Source organism: Ochotona curzoniae, unplaced genomic scaffold, assembly GCF_017591425.1.
Source record: "Ochotona curzoniae isolate NIBS_2020 unplaced genomic scaffold, NIBS_Ocur_1.0 contig_3819, whole genome shotgun sequence".
NCBI classification, from domain to species: Eukaryota; Metazoa; Chordata; class Mammalia; order Lagomorpha; family Ochotonidae; genus Ochotona; species Ochotona curzoniae.
In genome coordinates this window covers 31,932,224-31,954,710 of record NW_024466004.1, presented here as the reverse complement: position 1 = coordinate 31,954,710, position 22,487 = coordinate 31,932,224, and the positions used below count along the sequence as shown (strand labels likewise).

General features: G+C 35.5%; 1 protein-coding gene across 1 annotated transcript in view; it reads right to left on the bottom strand.

The window, feature by feature from the left end:
* MEI4 (meiotic double-stranded break formation protein 4) overlaps positions 1 to 22,487 on the bottom strand; it is a 112,610-nt gene that overhangs the window by 73,451 nt on the left and 16,672 nt on the right. The window contains exon 2 of the mRNA XM_040983160.1: positions 11,453 to 11,985. Coding sequence (XP_040839094.1) covers positions 11,453 to 11,985 — 533 coding nt within the window. The remainder of the gene's footprint in view (positions 1 to 11,452; positions 11,986 to 22,487) is intronic.

Sequence of the window (22,487 nt, the reverse complement as noted above, 5' to 3'; positions counted from 1 at the left end):
ACAAAAACAACTTCCAACCAAGAATACCACTTTCAGTAAGCCTTTTAGAAGTGAAGGAAAGGGCCCAGCACTGTGGCCTAGTGGCTAAAGTCCTCACCTTGAATGCACCACAATCCCATATGGGAAGAGGTTCTAATCCCGGCAGCTCCACTTCCCCTCCAGCTCCCTGCTTGTGGCCTGGGAAAGCAGTTGAGGACAGTCACCCTGAACCTACGTGGGAGACCTGGAAGAAGTTTCTGGCTCTTGGCTTCAGATGGGCACAGCACCGGCCATTGCAGTCACTTGGAGAGTGAATCATCAGATGGAAGATTTTCCTCTCTGTCTCTCCTCCTCTCTGTATATCTGCCTTTACAATAAAAATAAAATAATTCTCTAAAACAAACAATCAAAAACCTTCCCCTGTCTCTCCTCTCTGTAAATCTGACTTTCCAATAAAAATAAATAAATCCAAAAAAAAAAGTGGAGAAATAATATTTTTCACGGGAACAAAAGCAATTCAAAAGCAGCCTTACAAGAAATCATAAAAAGTTCTACATTTGGAAGTAAACATCATGAAAACACAGGAAAATAATAAAATGACTATAAAAGTAGGTATAATCAGTAACTATTCAACAACACAAAACTTAAAAAAAAAAAAGATAAAAATTCTTACTATCAATACAGACCTTGAATGTACATAGATTAAATTCACCAGTGAAAATATCCATTTGCCTGAATGGAATAAAATAAAGAAGAAAAAATGACTCAACTATATGCAGCCTATCAGAACTCACTTCAGAAATAAAAATATACATTAAATGAAAGTGAAAAAATGGAAGAATATACACCAGAATACCAGGCAAATGGAACCCCCCCTGCAAAAAAAAAAAAAAACACAAAAAAATGCAATAATAGTTATAGATAAAACAGACTAAATCAAACAGTGGCCTACATTCAGAAATCTAGAAACAATACTTGTGGATGTGGAGAGAAAGTTACCGTACTTCACTGTTGCTGGTGATATATACTATGTAGACTAGTATGGAAAAAGCCACAATGGATGTATGGTGAGTGCTAAAACAATTGAAAATTGTTCTGCCATATGACCCAGCTATCCCACTCCTGGGAATATATCCAAAGGAAATGAAATTAACATATGAGATAGTGACCTGCAGTCCTATATCTACAGTAGTATAATCCACAAGAGCAAAGAAATTGAAATAATGCAGATACACCTCGAAAAAGGAATGGATAAAGTCACTGAGGTACATCTATACCACAGAATACTACCCAGCCATTCAAAAAAGAATGAAAATCTGTCATATGCAACAAAATGGCCTTAACTGGAGACCATTATGCTTAGTGAAATAAGCCAATCCCAAAATGACAAATATCATATATTCTCTTTGATTATGAAAATCATTATGCAAATACAAAACAAATAGATAAACAGGTAAACAATTATATACATATATTCTTTTTTTTTTGCTTTTTTCCTGATTTTTTTTTTATTTTTTATTGTTGCTTACACTGTATTAATATACATATATTCTTATAGATGAACTGCATAATAATGGAGGCTAGCATCCTGGGAAGTAAAGATACACTGCAGTATGCATCTCTACTCCAGAATAAAAGGAGGACTCCCGGTGAAACAGTTAAATATACCTTGAAAATATGATACTACATTTTCTATCTTTGTCTATAACTACAATACCATGATGTACCTAAAGAGCAAAATGTTAAGCCTGTAAATGTGACTAAAGGACTATACTGCTAAAATAACATGGGGAGAATGGTGGAGAGGGAAAATGATCAGGAAGAAAGAAGACGGAAAGGGGAAATTTCTACCCTTACAAAACTGAATTGCAGAAAAAAATAATTTATAAAAAATATAAAGGAGGAGTCATGAATATATATACACTCATTACAAGTCTTTCCAGATATGGACAACAGATACTGTTAAACTATATTATTGTAATAAAATAAGGGAAATCTCTGGGAGAGGGGAAATCCCAGAGCTTTTGGAACTGTACATAAAATTAATTAATTAATTAATTAATTAAAGCAATAAAGAAAGAAATAAACATGTTTCTATAAGTTTCTTGGAAGGAAATCTAGGAAGGTTTGAGACGTTTGTGTAGGTGATTCCTTATGTAAGATCCCAGAGCACAAACAACAAAGCGTAATTAGACAAATGCAATTATATCAAATTCAAAAGTTTCTGCCCAGCAATACAAATGACAAATATAGAAGAGACATTCAACCAATGGGAAATTTTTTTCAAGCTACCTGTCTGTCATATGATTAATACCCACAATAGATAAGCAACTCAAAACGACAGAAAAATGAAAATCTACTTTGGAAAGTGCATCAACAAGCAGTTTTCAACCAGAGAAATACAGACAAGTACACAGTAACATTCTCTACATAAGGGAGTTCAAATATAAAAAATATCAGGGGATATCATCTTAGCCCTTCGGAAAGCATATTATCCAAGACAGAAAATAACAAATGCTGGTGAAGATGCTTCCTTCTCAAATCTGTGTAATTTCCTCCATAAGATAATTTCTTTTTAATTTTCACATAATAAATGTCCAGTCCTTTCCATGAGTCGAGAAGGACAAGTGGTACGAGAGGAGTTAACGGCTGCAAGCACTCCCAATGCACATTTCTGAACTGTCCTTCATTATGCCTCATTCCCTGACCTCCATTCTCTCTTGCATTTCTGAATGACAGATTGAACTGTGAAAATCATCAACCTCTCCTTTCTTATAATTCTAAAGCATTTACCAATTATCTCTAAGTCCTTTCTAGCTTCTAATACTTTGCTGCTAATATATCATTATAATGTATCTCATTTTCTCCATCTATTTTAACTTTTTGTTAAAAAAAGATATTTACTGTTTAAGGGGAAAAATTAGAACATATCCTTAAGCTACCAATTTTGATGAGAAATCTGCTAATATGCATTTTTCCCCAGTTTGTATGTAATGTATTTGTAGTTGTTTGCACTTCCGTCTAACACCCCTGAAGAAAGTTACTGTCTTTCTCATCTTGGCTATTACATGATAAATTGTTTATCCTAATGACATCCAAAGTGATGTCACAAAACCTAACATGATCAATGATGTTCCATCAAATATAAAGCAAAACTCAAACCTGTGTTATGACCTACTCAGTTAAGATGTTTTGTGCTACAAACCACACACAGCCCACATAAACAACCTTAAATGCTAACAAAATAAAGTCTCTTATATAATTTGAAATACAGAAATTGAAAAGGCTTCAAGGTTGACTTCAACTTACTCTACTTTGGATTTGACACATTGAGTTTTATCCTTATTATACAACTACTTAAATAAATAAATGCCAACAAAATGTCAGTAATAATTTTAGCTTTGCGCCTAGCACACTAGCCTTGAGGCTAAAGATTTCACTTTGCATGCACCAGATCCCATATGGGCTCCAGTTCATATCCCAGCTACATCCTGGCTACCCTAATTCCCTTCCAGTTCCCTGCTTCTGGCCTAGGAAAACAGTAGAGAATGGCTTAAATCCTTGGTATCCTGTCCCCACGTGGGAGACCCTGAAAAAGCTGCTGGCTCCTGGCTTCATTGCAACTCAGCTCTGGCCGTTGCGGCCACTTGGGGAGTGAACCAGCAGATGGAAAATCTTTTTCTCTGGGTCTCCTTTCTGTAAATCTGCCCTCCCAAGAAAAATAAATGAATCTTTAAGAAGAAAAAATTCAGCTTTACATTTCATAACATGATATCCAAAAAAATGATCCCCCAAAATGAACAAAAAATCCAATTAGCTTAGAGGAAGTCATTTTTGGAGAGCCACCGCTCTGAAATGTACCTCATTTCCTTTTCTAGCAAAGAAGACTACAATTACCCCTTAGCCGGAGAGCTCTGGAATGTTTACACAATCTACGTTCTTCTAAAACAGGAAAGAGAAAATCATCCCCTCCAAACTCTGTGTAAATGGTGACCTGTATACACGCTATTTCAGAATTCTGACATCAAAACTGAGAACATTTTTCTGTTTTCAAGCTAATGAATTTGTTATAATTTGTCACAGCCACCACTGAAACCTGACACTGTCTCTCAATACGAACACACTGATTTCTTTCAACTACTCAGATATAGTCTATCTCAGCAATGTACAGTAAGATCACTGAAAGGTTTTGACTCTTCACTTTTTTACTTAACTTACCTGACTTTGTCCTATGTAAAAACTACTTCGTATAACAGGACTTTGGTTGAGGTCACAGTAGTCCAAAATAAGCCTCTCTTAACTGTACATTGTTCTTTTCTGATTTTACACTGGCTGATCTCAAGTTTTCTTGTTTATGACATGGATACCTAGATTATTTTCATTTTCAGGGACACTACATCATTAATTACCCTTAGCACATACAGAGTCTGTTACAATATATACCCATGAGAGAACTCCCATGTTTTGTGTTACGGACTAAAAAAATACCTTAGAAAAAAAACAAATCAAAATGGGTTAATAGTTAACTGCTGTATGCTTGAAGCAAATGCTCTGCTTTATCATCATTATTACCTAAGAATAAATCAGAAGCAACTTTATATTCATAAAAATGTTTGGTTTTCCATAGTGCAGCATTCACATTTGATGGATGTGACTTGTTTCCAAACTATTAAATACTACGCGTTGGAAGGAGATGGAGTACTTTAAGAAGATTACGAAGTCAATGGGAAAAAGTGAACAAAATATGATATGTTCAAAATCTCATCTAAAATGTTTCTATAAAATATAAAAATGCTTCTTTAAAAACTTGTTAAATCAGAGAAGGAGACATTTTTATTTTTACGTGGACAAAAGCAAAACCACATAATTTATACTCCGTTACAAAATAATGCTCTCTAGCTCTAGATGCAATTATAGTCGCCAACAGATTTGTATTTACAACCAACAAAGAAGACAAGGTTTTCCTATATTATAATATAGGAGAGTATTTTTTCTCCTTTTTCTGTTTACAAGCATAAATCCTCTTCACAGAACAAAAAAGACCAATATACTTCAGCAAATTCTAAATATTCTCCTTAGAAATATGAAATATTACTAAGGTCTTTGTTTTCCAATGAATACTTTTACTCATAAACAGAAGTTATATTCTTTTGAATTTAGGAAATATATGTAGATCATTTTTAAAAAAATAATGATGAAATATATTATATTAGCAAAGAAAAATATTTACAGTCTTATACATAGCATGTATGAGACCCAGGTCTCATATTTTACTTAATTTTAATTTTACATAATTTTACTTCTGTATATTCCTTCTTCCTCTGCATGAGCACTGAAAGTTGAAAAACTGTTTTTGAAATCCAAGAAATGACTGAGCTACCTCACGACACAGTGATTTTAAGGAGTATTCAAATTTTAGTTTAGTATATAACTTGTTTAGTAAATTTTGACCAAATTGCAGTAAAACTACGGGAGTATTAACCCAGATTTTCCTTTTTTATTTTGTTTCTCATTTATTTTTAAGTGAGAGATTCCATTAATTCCGTGGACACCGCTCCAAGAAGACAACCACACTCCCTCATACTAGCTTCCCTCTGTTATTCCTCCCTTCCTCCCCTCTTCATCAGTATTTGCACAGTCAAAATTCTATCTCATTTATATTGACAGAATCAATTTATCACTAATCATAGCATTCAATAAGTAAAAAGTAAAAAGACCGTAAGAGCATAATTCCATTGGAGCATAACCTTGGGTTAAAAATAACCATTTATGCTTAGTAAAATAAGCCATTATCAAAAAGTATTCCATATTCTAATGTATGGCAGCTAAAACAGGACACACACACACACACCACACACAAGAGCAAGACTGGGACTGAGATGGGTACTTTGGGATATTTCTCTTTCATATTTTCTATCCCAAAACATGTCTATGTACAGTGTGTATGGGACACAGGGATTTAAGCACAGACTACTTTTATATTTCCACAGACATATTCTAAAACAAAAGTACCCTCAACATATATGGAATTGGGTTACAACGTATGGCCTAGCGTCATTGTTTATCAGGCTAAGCTGGCACTTGCAATGCTAGTATCCCATGTGGGTGCCAGTTTGACTAACAATTGCTTCAACGCTTATTCAGCTCCCTGCTAATACACCTTGGGAAGCAGTAGAATATGGCCCAAACATTTGGGCCACTGCTCTAACACAGGAGTGCCAGACAAAGCTTTCAGCTTCTGGCTTTAGCCTCCAGAGCTCTGGCTGCTACAGCCATTAGAGGAGTGAAACAATGAATATCTCAATCTCCCTCACTCTCTTTCACACACCCACCCCCTGTCTTCTCTCTCTCTTTTTCTTTCTCTCTCTCACTCTCTCTCTCTCATACACACACACACACACACGGACCCTATCTTTTTCTCTGGGTAACTTTGCCTCTCAAATAATTTCATAAACTTAAAAAAATCTTGAAATAAACTTTAAGAAATGAATAGGGAGCTATAAAAACAATAAACAACAACAAGCATAAAGACAGTTTTTGTGGAAAGTACAAGAGGGAGAAAGCTATTATTGATGATGTCCTAATTCATATTGAAGAACTGTGTAACAAATATTGAAACCTAGACAGAATTAAATTTAAACATCAATGTGTATCCCCGGTTGATACAGTTATGACATCAAAGACTTCAAGATACAACAAAGGGATAAGATCATCAGTTATAAATTAAACTTTTTACTGTGAAGTGAATGAATGTGATGTCACAGTAATTTGGGGAAAAGTAAGAGACAAATATAGGGAAAGGGAGAGAAAGGGGGAAGCCGTTATGCATCTAAACCTGTATTGTGAAAAATGTGAAATCTACTCACACAACATACATTTTAAATATAAAAATAAGTGACAGAAATTTAAAAACAATGCACCAGAAATGTAGTTCACTTGAGATTTTTCTCCCATTTTGACATAGGTTTTGTCTTTATTTCCTTGCAGGTTAGTACTATGCTGCATTTCATAGGTTTTAGCAAATTTTTCTCTCATTTTCATTTGCTTTGAGATATCTTTGAAGTTCTCTTTCAGTTTTCTCTATGACTTAATGGTTGTGTGATGGTGTGCTGCTATATGCTCATATGTTTATGAATTTTCCCATTTATTCATTGCTATTGAATACTATTTTCATCCCACTGTGGTCAGAAAGAGATTTTGAATAATTTTAAACTTCTAAAATTATTAAGGCTTTTTTTGTGAACTCAAATGTGAGCTCTCCAGTAGAGCAGCTCACGTACACTTAACAAAAAGTACACTATTCTGCTTTTGCGCACAAAACTCAGTCAGTATATGCCTGATAAATTCATTTGATCTAGTTTTCTTATTTATTTTGTCTTGATTTCCTACCCATTATTGTAAATGAAAACACATTAAAATTGGTGAATTAATGCCCTAAGTAAGTAAAAGGAAGGATATAATAAAGATGATCACAGAAACAAAGGAATAGAACCAACCAAAATTAGGGAAAAACAAGACAGTAAATGTGATTACTTTTAAAACAATTTTAAAAGTACAAATCTCACCTACATCAATAAAAAAAGAAAGAACAGGGGTCACTGTGGTACCTTATCAAGCTAACCCCTGCCTGTGGTGCCAGAATCCCAAATGGGACAGTTCACATCCTGACATAGAGAAAGGTCTTTTACCTATTAGCTAACTCCTTAAATGGCTGAAAGGCCAACCCTGAGCTGGAGCCAAGAGCTTCCTCCACATCTCTCCATATATGTGCAGAGGCCCAAGAACTCAAGCCATCCTCTACTGCTTTTGTAGGCCATGACAGGAAGCTGGATTCAAACTGAAGCAGTTGGAACTAGAACTAGTGCCCAAATGGGATGGCAGGGCTGAAGGTGGAGTATCAGCTTGCTATACAACCCAACCAGCCTTTTGGATTTTCTTTTAATTCTTTTTTAAAAGTATCTATTTCATTTTATTTGAAAGATAGTTACAGGGAGTAAGAGATAGAGAATTAAAAAAAAAGTCTTTTATCCACTGATTCACTCCCAGGGATATAGTGCTGCAAGTTGTGCCAAAACAGCCAGCCCAACGGTTTTTTATATATATCGCACAATAAACATGACTGAAATAACAGTGCTAGCCTGTCCTTGTATGATGTGATAAATCCTCTATTTCAGATTTTCAGAGTATTACCACTAGAGTAGGTCTGAAAACTATAACCTAGAGTAGCATACTTCTAGGACACAGAAGATATGACTTCAAAGCAGATGGCTGATAGAGATCTGCACAAAGTCTGCTCTAAGCAGTTAGGAAGCAGTGTTGCTTAACTTGGAATTTAGTGCCGCTCCACTTGCAGGCCCATAACTTTTCCTGTCAATATTAGTATGTATAAGCTAATTTTAAGGAAAACAATAAGAATTTTCAAGTTTTTAAGTAAAACAGTTTAGAAAATTCCCAATCTGATAAACAAAGGGTTTAATTAGAAGTAATGTTTTTAAAACTATGGTCTTTTCTTTTATAATCTATCTAGTGTGGTATCATTAAAAACAGTAGTTAATATAATACTATATTCTCTCCTGAGACTTTAATTCAAGAACTGGAAAATGTCATAGAGCATTTATAAAAAGTTGTCATTGATCCTTTTTCTCCAATAAAGAGAAGTTTTGTGATCATATCTTGACAATGGTGACAAGAACAATAAGAAAAACTTGTATACTTATTCAAAGATGATTTTTCTGGGGGAGATAAAGATCCTCAGACAGAATAGTATTAACATGTATTTATGAATTGTCATCCTAACTGTGATATTTATGAATTATAGTATGATTCTTTTTCTGAATGCAACAACTACTTCTACATGAAAGTACTTCATTTGTCCGATATTTCTCTGCTGACCAATTATTAAGCAATGTCTGTAGCAACAGAAAACCATAGGAAAAATGCACACTTCAAAATCATCTGAATTAATGCACACTTCTGTACATGCTCCAGCTTCCACTGAATAAATATCATTTCAATGTGCAAACCTTAAATCAGACCAAGACTAGAATGAAAACATACAGTTATCACCTGGTAACTGCAATAAGCAATACAAAGGACATTATCTGCATGGTTTCAAGTCTCAGAAAATCTTCTTAAGGTAGTTCTTAAAAGCATAACACAAAATTATATGCTATAAAGAAATATTAATTATTTGAGATATTAATTGATGGTTAACAGTATTTGCATGCTATGATTTGAATATGCCACCTAATTCCCTGTTATTATCATGACACTAGTTTTGCTGAAGGCATGCTTGGAAAGTATTTAGGACCAAATGATGTAATGAGGATTCAGACTCCAGAATAACACTAGCTGCTTTAGAAAATATATAAATATTTAAAAAAAAAACAGGTTTCATGTGTTTTACGTATACTATTCTAAAATAACCATATTTCCTTCCCTCCATCCCTCAACACTTCTTGATTCCCCTTTTATGTTTTTATTTAATTTTTGCAGTAGTATAATTTCAATTTACTTTATAATCACAATCATAATCCACCAGCCACAACAATGTCAGCAAGTAAAAAACAAAGATCACTGTTCAACAGCAATTTTGATGAAAGCTATACACATGGACCAAACTATAATACAGCATTTTTACTCTCTTACTTTTTGCATTCTATATTAACTATCAAATATCAGAGAAAACATGCCCTTTGGGGAGTAACTTAATTCACTAACCATAATTGCCTCCAGTCTCATCCATTTTGTTGTAAAATACAGGATAAGAATGAAATTTTCATTAGCAGTTTTTTTTTTTTAAAGAAAATATGAGAGAGCTGTTCTAGCACACTTGCTATCTTGTTGGTGCTCTGTGCCAGGTTATGGTCCAACCAGAAAGACCTCAGCAGATGTCCAGGAGAGATGCCAGTGCCATGCGCTTGAGGTTCTCATGCTCCAAAAGAGTGAGCCAAACAATGCACTTTAGGATACCCATATAGCAACAAAAAACAGACTAAGACAATACCTCAGGTACAACTATTAAATCTAATACGTTGTTCCTGATTGACTGTGTCCAGCAGAAAACATTTCAGTTTCTCAGAGAAAAATCAATATCTTTCACAAATGCTACAAACATAGTAAAAAAAGAATCCTTCTATAATATTGATCAGATCATCCTTAATAGAGAATAGAACAAATGTATGTGAAGCAAGTAATTTTATCAATTTCAAATTTTATCAGAGTTTTGAAAATTGGGAGAAAATAACCCATTGTACAAAAATCGAATGGCACTGAAGATAAATCTTTAATAATGAAATGCCCCTGCACCCCCCAAAGCAAGTCCAACAACTCTTTTATTATAGCAACATAGAGTAAGTTAGGCCTTTTGGGTGCCTGTGATATTTTTAATAGTCCATTATAAAGGCTTAAAAATGTGAAGGCACTTGAAGTTTTCTAAAGGATAATACTGTAAGGAAGAAATAAAGTAACGTAAAAAAGGAAGCCCTAGTAGTATCAGGAGTCAAACAACAACAAAAAAACTTCAGGTCACCCTGATGTCACTTGTTGAAGCAGAATCCTTGAGTCAACTTTACTAAGCCAGGCCAAACAAACGAAAAAGCCTTACAGTATGTATTCCTCAGCCAAACTATTAAACTGGCCTATATCTTTGCAAAGTAGCCATGTATGTCATTTATAAGGCAAAAGTCAAAGAAGGAAAAATTCTCTTTGCCCCAAGTATTAGCTAACCAATCACAAAACAAGAACAGAATCAATGCAACGTGGGCAATCAAGCCATCATGAAGAACTCACAAGTGCTACAGTCTGAAAAACAACCAAAGTTAGTGACTTTCAGAAATAAATAAAGGCAAAATATAAAAAACAAAAGAATCTGAAGACACTAATTAAAAAAAAAAGTAACTAACAAAACAGGGGAAACTAGGGGCAAGTGTTGTGTGTTAAACTGCTGCCTGTGAATGCTGGAATCACAGATGAGTACTAGTTTGAGTCACAGTTGCTCCATTTTCATTTCAGTTCCCTGCTGCTGACCTTGGGAAGACCGCTGAAGATGGCCCAACTACTTGAATGCCTGGCACCCACGTAGAAGACCCAGATGGTGTTGTTGGCTCCTGGCTTCACCCTGGCCCAACCCGGTGGTCACATCCATTTGGGCAGTAAGGCAGTGGATAGAACCTTCTCCCTCTATCTCTCACTCTCTCTGTAACTCTGAATTCCAAGTAAATATCTTTTAGAAACTGCACAAAGTAATTCACGTAGATACGTATTAGCTTGAAATGGAGATATCTATGGAAAGAATTTTACCACAGCGAGAGAAGCCACAGTGGAAATGTAACAGCAAATAATAACTTCATAAAGCTTCCTTGGGCCACAAGGTTAAATAAAAATAACAGAAATTATTATTACCTAAAGTGAATGAATGTCTATTAATATTACTGACATCTTATTTCATGAATAGGAGAGATTTACTACTTACCCGATTTAAATTGTTGTTTCCTAAAATAGCCTGTATCAGAGTTTTCTCAAATTCTTCCAACTTCTCAGAACATTTTTTAAGGATTTGTTTAGATAAATTACTATCAGTGATCAGCTTAGCTAAAATGCCAACAGCTTCTGCCCAAAAGCTTGAAAGGGGAAGTTTGGGATTACGATAAAAAGCAATCAAGCCATTTAGCAGCTGAAGAACAGAGTCACAGACTATGGAAGAGTCTTTCTGAAAAGGGGTTAAGTCTGTTTTCAGACTACCTGATTCTGTCAAATTCTTTAATTCAAGTAGATGTTGAAAGAACTGCATGTGAGAAGACAGAGGATTTCCTGAGGTAATATAAGGTCTTTTCACAAGAGGCAGTGGTAGAAAAGCTGTGGGGTTGCAGCTTTCAACAAAATTCTGGGATAGTTCTGAAGGTTCAGTTCTCTGTTCATTTGATAAGTCACATCCAGAATCTTCCATCGGAGTTAGTGTATTCTCAGAGTTAGGTTCCTGAGCCTGCAACTGGGAAGACAGGTTTTCTGAAACAGAAAGGAACAAAACAGTTATCTGCTAACATGATTTTAACATGTTAAAAATTAGTGTCAATTTTTCTAACTTAAAACACTACATGAAGCATTATAAACATATATTAAACATTGAACAAGCAGTAGTGAAAAATAAACTGCTCACCATGACCATAGTAAAAGCCTGTCTTCACAGCTAGAATTCACAGCTGAGTCACCCATCTACTTTCCAGCCACTGTGTCCAATGTCTGCCATTAATGACAGATACAGAGGGTAAAGCCACAGGACCAAAGGAGATCATTGGTTGGTATTGGTAACAGTAGCAGCAAGTGACAACAAACAATAAGGAATATTTAAAGGCATATTTCCTTGGGAAGTATGAAGATAGACCATTGGACAGCCCAGACCAACTTGTTAGGTTATTGCCTAAGAAAAGGTAATGGCTCAATTACTTTGTGAAGTAAAGGAGAAGTTCAAAGTTAAAGTTCAGAAATAGAAACTCTAACTGCATCTATTGAAGTGACAAGTGGTTCAAATGACTACAGCAAGAGATTAAGATGAAAAAAATATAGAGAGGCTAGATCATGAAAGATCTAACAGTACATATTAAGAATCTTGAAATGTATCCTATAGGTTGTAGAATGAATTCCCAAATTGAAAAATTAAAGTCCCTTTGGAAAAATTACACATACAAAGAGTACCTGATATGTAAGAATAAACAGAGATAACAAAATCTTCATTTTTTTTCTGTGTACATTTATGTGGTATAAATACAAATAGAGGTAGGAATATAAATTGCTAAAACTGGATCCATAACCTCTACAATATTCTGAGACTGTTTGAGAAACACTGCATTGGAAGCTAAATTCTAGTAACTTTAGGTCATAAATTCATAGATAATATATAAACAGGAAAAAGAAGTTGTGCTTTTTAAGTGGTTGCCATATATACCAAACATAAAAGCTATCAAACAGCATTTTAAAGAATATACAAATACACAAAAATACAAAATACATGAGGAATGTTGCTGTTAGCAACAAGGGCAGAAATTAGGTGTGAAATTTTGTATTGCAGGACCGTTTTTATTTAATTTGAAAAATCACCGTGTTAGCTGTCCATAGGAAGTGAAAATTCAGGGGAAATGTGATGAAGATTGAGAATTCAATCTATTCTAGGGAATGGAAATGCATTAAATATCAAAATATATACTAGAGGACAGTTTACTGGTTATATATGAGTAAAGTAGCAGAAGTAGGAATAAATGTATCCCATGGCTCTGACTCAAGTGACTGGATAAATGACAGTGCTAGCAACTGAAATGCTGAAAATACAAAGAACTTGCTTAGGAGAGATGAAAGCAAGTTCATATTTGGTCATGTAACTGCTGAAAATATCTATACAGAGAAGTTCACATAAAAATTGGCCTAGACTGAAAGCACATTTTGAGAGTCAACAGTGTGTAGGGTATATCTCAGGCTTTGAAAATGCTTACGATCACTTGTGAAGACGATAACCAGTGAGTAAAACAAATAATCCAAGTGAGACTCGGGGATGCCAATATTTGAGAGCTAGTATAGAGGGAACAGTACTAAGGAGGAAAAAAAAGAACATTAAAGTGGTACAGGAAAAATAAAAACCTGTCATGAAGGTCAAGGAGGCAGTTTCAAGGAGAAATAAATGCAGTGAAGAAGTGGGATAAAACCAAACACAGAAAAGAGATCACCGAGGTTTTCCAATTAGAAAATCAGCAGGAACAAATCCATAGCAGTTTTATTCACAACAGCTTTGTTTAAAAAAGGTGGCACATAAGGGAGTAAATTCAATGGTCTGTTGAGTAAACAGGAAGAAAATAAGCAAATAGTGGCCAATTCTTCCCAGGACTTGAGAAATAACTACAGAGAAATGTAACATGACAAATAGAAAGTGAAAGAAGTTTGAAAAGACAAAAAAGAAAAGAAAAGAAAAACAGGGGTTATAAAAGTAAAAGTGGTGTGGGGCAAGCCTTCTAGTGCAGCTGGTTAAAATGCCACTTGCAATGCAGACAGCCCTTATGGCAGTACTGGTTTAAGCGATGGCCGCTGTGTTTCGAATACAGGTTCCTGCTTATGTGCCCGGGAAAGCACCAGCAGAGAATCCAAGTACTTGGGTCCCTACCCCCTACAAAGGAAACCAGAATAGAATTTCTAGCTTTTGGCTTTGATCTCATTCATACTTTTCTGTGGTAGCAATTGTAGCTAACTAGTGAATGGAGGATATCCCTCACTGCCTCTTCCTCTTTCTCAATCATTCCGTCTTTCACTGAAAAAAAAAAAAGTGTGAAAAGTGGGCCACATCACTTGGTTTCAGAGACAGCATAAGACTGAGTCAATCAATGGATGGTCTTTTAGTAATGTGAAAATCAATATTTTCATCTGAAGCTGATGGAAATGGGAAGATAATGTATAGAATGGCAAAAACTAACACAATCATTCAAAAAGATTAGGGAGAATTCACTCATGACTCATAGTTGTATTAAAACTAGAGACAGCATAAGAAGGGTAAAGGTGACATTTTTTTTTATGTTCTCTACCATATATTTGTTCAGCTACTTGAATTGTTACTCTTTTGTCCCCCAACAAATTGGTAGATGATGATAAAATAGAATCATAGAATACAGTATTGTTTCAGAGTTCTGTAGTACAAAAGGTACCCACTTTTAACCACTGCAAACGTGCAGATATGTACTTGCTAATCACAAATAAATTATCTGAATGCCAAGCTTAGGGAAATAATTCAAGAAAATTAAAATGCACATGTCTATCAGCAAAGCAACTAGCTGCATATAGGCACATCTATATAAAACATCCAGATGCCACATCATTTTAAACCAACACACCTTTCATGAGCAATAATAAACATTCGAAGTGACTCAAGTCAGTCATTCCCATTTTCATACAAACAATAAATAGTAATATGTATTTAGGCAAATTTGTACTTTTCTTTCATGGAAGTCATAATTGGTTTGTACAAACAAGTAAATACTTTTATTAAATTTCCATAAAAGTAAGCTAAAACTCATTGTGATGATACAATGATAAATGTAAAATGAATTATGTAAATTAATACACTTGGCAGCTAAAAGCTGATATCTGGTTTATAGTCCCATAAGCCACATCCACAAGTGAATCTTTTGGCAAACCATGATTACTAGTGCATCCTTCATGTGCCACAGGAACAAATTTGAGAGGAGTAATCCTACCCACATATTTCATTAGAAAGAATATTTGGCACTGATTACCATTCTTCAAGGCTAGTTTGTTCTTACATCTTTAGAAAAATCTAATGAAGTCATTTATTGAAAATGCCAATATGGAAAACCTACAGAGAAAAAATTCACCAGTGCTGAAATGTATCAACTTCACAAAAGAAGACCAGGCTGACATTTTACACAAAAGTATTTAAATCAAACTATGGAATAAACAAAACTGAAACATGGAATATATGTTGTTATGATACTGAACATAACAACATGTAGGCTCAACTTGTTTCACAGACCTGAGAAAATACACATGGCCAGTACATGAAATTGATTCTTCAGTTTCAAGTCTAATCACCTTACAGCCAGAGTCCCTGTGTTTCCCGACCAGCTTCTGTAATTTTTCTGTTATATCACCCGCCAATTTCTATTAATTATCCGTGTGCTTATGAGCAGCTTCAGAATAAGCCTCCATTTATTCTGTAGTTCTTTCACTGGAAAACATTATCACCTATAGAAGATATCTTATCCCCCCCCCCAAAAAAAAAAAACACTTAATATTGAAACTTGCTGCTTGCCATGAAACATCATCTCTCATCTTAATGTTTATAAAGCACTACGGTCAACTTCTTGACAACTTACACTAAATCACAACAACTTTATAGGTTTAAGAGATTAGATATAAAGACAGATAGATGCGTGTGTAAATAAGCAGGAGAAATATGGCTATTGCAATAATGATTTTAAACATTAAAAAACTATTTAGGGGTCATTGTTGCAAAGTGGGTTAAACCACAGGTTGCAACATGGCCACCACATATCAGAGTACTGGTTTGAGTCTCAGCCTCTCTGTCTCTGATCATAACGCATCCAATGATGGCCCAAGTTATCTGGGTCCTTACCACCCCAAGAGGAATCACTGATGGAATTCCTAGATCCTGGTTTCAGCCTGATCCCTCTTACTGTTGCAGGTATCTCTCTCTCTCTCTCTCTCTCTTTCCCCCTCCCTCCCTCCTAACTAACATCACCTTTCTCTCACTGTATTTCAAATAGGAAGTGAATAAATCTTTTTTAAAAAATAAAACCTTGCTAGGAAAAGGCTAATAATATAATTTTCCACAGTTCCTTGGCCCTCTTGCAATCAATAACCAATTTACTTTCTCCCCTCTCTGTCCTCACTACTTGAAAGCTTTGATGACTACAAATAGTATAGGAAGAGTATACCAATACTCTTATAATGGAAACCACTCACTGTCTAATAGGGTAAATAATATTGGACAAATGTGACTGATATAAGCACTTATAAGATGAAAAAGGAAGATTCTGAAAAGCATTCTTAGAGATGGTGAAAATTTTTCAGTGAGACTATTAATGCATTGAAATCTCAGATAACACAACCTAAATAAGATAATCATAAAATATGATTTTAAAAATACTTCCTTATTAGGTTAATATATAGTTAGCATAGAAATGTGCTATAATATATACCTCCTGCTTTAAAAGAGTCTTACAACAATATAGTCAGATTCTACTCATTCACCTAGATGATTGCTTTCAACACAGATTCTAAAGCATGAATAACTAAGCATCTCACCCAAAGAACAGAAAAGGAAAAGAAACCATACTACTACTGCAACCTCTCTAATTCGTCATTTGCATAGGTAGGCTGAAATTTCTCTCTTCATTGTCCATGAAGCTGAAGGAGTTGTAGCATGTCTCAAACTCACTTATTACATAACTGATTTGTCATTAGATTTAATAGAGATAAAATGCACGCACATATAAACAAAAAATCAAGCAGTCTAATATTTTAAGTATTCAGGAAATATCATAAATTGTTATGAAATACAGATGACATAAATCTTAATTTTGCTCAAATGTGAAATTAAATGAAAAAGTACATACCGTACAAATTAAATATTGTAATTGATAAGACCTATAGATTCTACTCATAATGTTCTATGTGTTCCTCACGTTTGGGATCCCACATACTCTATTCCATTTTTGCAGTTTATAATACAAATACTTTTTCTTATATCTTGAAACCATTTATCATTTCAGAGTACATCTCAAACATCCTTGACAAAATATAATTTTCTATCCTACTGACACACATCCTGTCCTAAAAATTTCTACCTATGAGTCAATACTAAATTCACTTAATGTTTTCCTCAAAAACATTCACTTCCACACAAATTCCTCAAGTCTTTTCTTATTTTTTTCTGCAGTCCCTACCTTTCCCATAAAACTATATTTGGCAACCCAAGTTCATTCTATGCTGTACTCACTGCAAGTCCTATGAAAGTTCTATTTATTGGGTCTGGCATGCTGGTTCAATGGCTACATCTTCACCTCGCAAGCTCTGGGATCCTATATTGGTGATGGTTGGTATCCCGGCTGTTCCACATGCCATTCAGTTTCCTGTTTGTGGTCTATAAAAGCAGCAGAGGATGGTCCCAAGCCTTGGGATCCTGAAACTGCATGTGAAACTCAGAAGAAACTTGTAGCTTCTGGCTTCAGAGAGATTCAGTTCCTGCAACTGCAGCCAAGTGGGCCACTTTGGATCAGCTCAGCTCTGACCATGAAGGCTACTATCCAGCTCAGTCAGGCAGGAAGAATTCCCATTTATCTGAGACAGGATTATTGTTTTTGGTGAATCAGACCCCTAAAAGGTAAGTCTAACCCCCACATGCAATAGAAGTCACTATTATCCTACCAATTTAATATCCTCTGAAATGCAGTCACAGACATATAGAACGATGCTTATTTTGACACCTGAGTGCCCTATGATACCATAAAGAAAACATATAAATTAGGTATTACAACACAGGTCTGAATCTATTTGCTCTAGTCCCTTCTACAACACTAGCTCACATTGTTAATATCTTATGGAATTGATTAATGTGATATTTCATCTGGCTGACCTATTTGAGCCTACTTCTGTACTCCTTCATGCCACATTCTGCAATGACCTACAAATCATTCTGCTAAAATATTAGCTTGACTGTAGGACATTTATCCTTAAAATTATTCATGGCCTTCCTTTATAGGACAGAGGTTTCTGAGTTTCTCAGCTCATTCTGCAATATTGTTCATTGTTGTGACTTCTACCTAGTTCTCCAAACTTACCTTAACCCTAAATACATGCAAATAATACTAAACCATTTGCAATTCATCAAAATATGTCCCAGTAATTCAAACAGCTGTGCATCTGTACAAATTGATTGTCCTGTCTGGTATGTTATGCTGTAATAGAGATGTACTGAATAATCAAATGTTGCTTCAAATCTTCTGTATTTAGTGATCTCCCCAAGTCAAGAAAATCAGACCTATGTTGTCTGGTATTATTATACTCATCTTGACATTCTTAATGTAGTGGCTCCACAATGGAAAAGAAAGTTTTGAATGTAGACACAAAGTTTACTTACATGGGTATTTCTGTCCCTAAATGTCCCCTTCTACACAGCTGGTACTGAAAATATTGGTCAGTATAAATAAATATCCTGTATATATTAACAAAAGATGAAGACTAATAGCATCTCTTCAAATGCATTGAATTATCACCAAAAACATATACACTTTGTCTTAACATCTACCACCTATGATTTCCTAGCATTAATTCTCATTCACATGTAACCAATTCTCCAAGCCAATTTAAAAGTAATGTTTTCGCCACCTGGTGGTCAAACAAGAAATGCTGGTTTGAAATAACAGAACCTGATATGAGTGTTTCACTTGAATGCAATCATTGGTCTTTTACGTCTACAATGATATGTTTTAGTACACTGAAAACTGTGTCTGAAAAATGTTGACAGAGAAAATCCTTCAATTGCATTTAATACTACACTCAAAGTCTGGATCACAATTCTAAGTTTGAAGACACCAAAAGAACCAGCAACATCAAATTAATAGAATGATTATTCCATGGCATGATTTTGTTTCAGTCATTCCAGACTTTCATGACTGATGGGTGTGTTTCTCTGTAGGTGGCATAACACCTCCTCACCTTTGCACCTTTCGCTTTCTTCCCCTTTTCCAGGTTCCTAGATATTCCTCTTTCCCTCAACATCAAATGATCCCTTGAAATAAATGATTGTCCATTCTGTATCTTTACAAATACATATTTATTTATTTTTAATGGAAGGCAGATTAGATTTGCAGAGAAAAGGAGAGACATGCAGCAAGCTCCTCCATCTGCTGGTCAATCCCCAAAAGGCTACAATGGCCAGAGTTGAGCTGATCCAAAGCCAGAAACTAGGATCCAGGAGCCAGAAGCTTCTTCTGGGTCTTGCATGAGGGTGCAGGGTCCCAAGGCTTTGAGCCATGCTCTACTGCATTCCCAAGCTATAAATAGGGAGCTGAATGGGAAGTGGAGCAGCTGGGACCCTAACTGGTGTTTGGCAAAATCTCAGTGCTTGCAAGATGAGGATGCAGCCACTGAGCCATCGTGTCAGGCCCTAAATCTGTACTTCTAACCCCAACCACTCTCTTAAGCTCGAAGTGACCAAGCTTCCTGCTTTACTTCTATTTCAACATGATTTGACTTCAATACCTATAATCTCACATTCTCAAAACAAATGTTCACTTATACATGGAAAATTCTCCTGATAATCATGCCTCCACCTCTAGTTTCCAGGGATTCATGCCTAAAAATCAACATTGATCTCTTCCTGGATGCCATCTATAACACGGATCCTGTCTTGTCCATCCAGTTTCTTGGATTAGCTAAGTCTGTTCACATTTTGCATTAAAATTCCATCTACTTGGATACTCTGTCAACTTGTTTCTCCAAAGAGATTTGCATAATTCAAGTATCTGTTTAAACAGAAACTCTTCGGGGAGGTCTTCTTTGACCATTCAGTCTAAAAAAGCCACCAAATCTGTTTTTGTCACCTCATTCTGCTTTCATTCTGTAAATACCACTTATCGCTGCTGATTATTTCCTATTGATATATGGTGACCTCCTCCACAGGAATGCGTGCTCGATGAAAGCTCCGCATTTTCTAGCTGACTGCTGTATCCCAGAGCTTGTAATGTGGAGTTGGAGCTCAACAAATATTTACTCAACAAATAAAAGCTGATATGTAAAAAATGTCATTGCCTCTTTTATTTCCAAGCCAAAGTAATTAATGTAAGACCTAAGGTATTCATTTCTCCAATCTCTTATCTTTCGAAACAATTTTTAACTATTATCCAATCAATCTACCTAAATAATCTTGTCCTTCAAAGCTCATAAATATTTAGCTTACAGGAAACATCTAATAAATACCAACTCTCAACTCTACTTTCATACTACAAAATTTGTAAACACTTTCACTAAATGTAAAATAAAGCACGCATTCCATCCCCTGCCACACACATTAATATGTTCCAACCTAGTTTTTCACTTTATTTTCCAGAATACCTATTCATAATCTAAACAGATTTGTAAAACTTAAAGTCACTGTATGTTCTGCTATTTAAGAAGCAGAAGTGTGCAGAATAGCTTTCCAAAAAAGAAAATTTCCATTTCATTTCCTAACAAGAAGTAATTAATTGGTAAAAGACAAATACTTAACCATGTGCTGCCAATTGTGTGACCCTGAAAAACCAGTATCAAACCATGGATATACAACCTATTACAATGTGAACTATAATCAGCTCACATAAATTCCATTTTTGAGTGCACAGATCCTATCAATAACACAAAGAATTGGTAAAACAATAAAAATCCCTAAAGCCAGTAACAAAGTACATTCAGGGCCCCGTTTGTGCTATGAATGTCAAACCACATTACATTCTCCACAATGGAATCTCAACTATTATCCTTGTGGAGATACCCAAAGAACTCCACTCTCCCTTTGATAATCCACTGTCCTACAGAAATCGCCTCTTTGCTACTAATCCATTGAAGCCAAGGCTGGAGCTTAGTTCTGGATCAGACCTAACTAACCATTCTTACTCCTGAGATATGTCTTTAGGTTGACCTAATCTTTAAGCCCCACTACTAGGCAACTAGGGTTGATTTCTACCAATTTTATCCACTTCTGTCTCTTTATTAAAATCAATGTTCTGGGCACCAACCACTCAATTCCCACCCCACTATCATCACTCAGCCTTTAAAATAAGCAACTCCTTTCAAGAATAAATTGGAGCCAGTTCCATAGCTCTGCAGGTTAAGCTGCAGCCTGGAGCATGCACATCTCATATGGTCACCTGTTCAAGTCCTGACTTGAATTTCCCATCCGGGTTCCTACTAAAGGTACCTAGAAGAGCACTGGAAAGTGCTTGGGCCCCTGACCTATCTGGAAAAACAGGATGAAGCTTCCAGCTCTTGGAATGGCAGATTCTCTCTCTCATAAGTCATCAATAAATAAATATCTTTAAAAATAACAAATAACACCCTATTCCAATTTCATGCTAAGGCACATGGTGGAGGTAGCAAGTAGTTAGGAGATGAGAGACAATTCACATAGCTGAGTCCCTTTCAATCATATAGGACATGCAACTGTGTTACTAGTTCCCAGATTCTGCCTCACCCATTGGGCATTTGGGAAATGAATTTGCTTTCCAATAGATAACATAAATTTAATAAATTGAATAACAGAATACAGCGCACACCATAAAGCAAATATTTCAGAATCTTTGATTAAGAAACCCGTACAACAACTTTTTTTTTTTTAAGCTGCCAGGTGTTTTGATGTAGGCAGGTAGTAAGGAATCAAAAACTTCCAGCAGTATCTGGCCCACAGCCCTGTGCTACTTAAAAAGTACCGCTTCCATGTGGATGGGGCTGCTGGGATTTGCTGATTAAGAGTCAGAGCCACTTGCTGTAGGTTCCACAAATCCATGCCTCATTATACACATGAGCTTCACCTGTATCATGAATCAGATTCCATAAAACTTCAGAAATTTCCAGAAAGTGGGCACAGAAGTGGGTGGTACCCTAGTCATGTGCCCAAGTCTGCCACATTTGATTATTCGATTAATCATTGCCCCAGGTGCCAATCTGCCCTATAAAAGGGAGACTCCAGACTTTGTTAATTGCAGCTTTCCCTATGGACTATCCTTTAAATGAATATAGGTTCCTGGCTCAGTTAAGAATCATGGCGTTGATATGTCTCCTCCTTGAATGCTTTTCTCATATGGAGCCAAGGACTTGGATCAAGTCGAGTCTAGGGTCTACTCCATAACAATTTCAGATAGAGAGCCACAATCTTATATTAACTTAAAACATTCTGCTGCTCTTTGGATAGAAGAGATATGGGTTGTGCCCCCTTTAAGCCATCCCTACCCTCACAC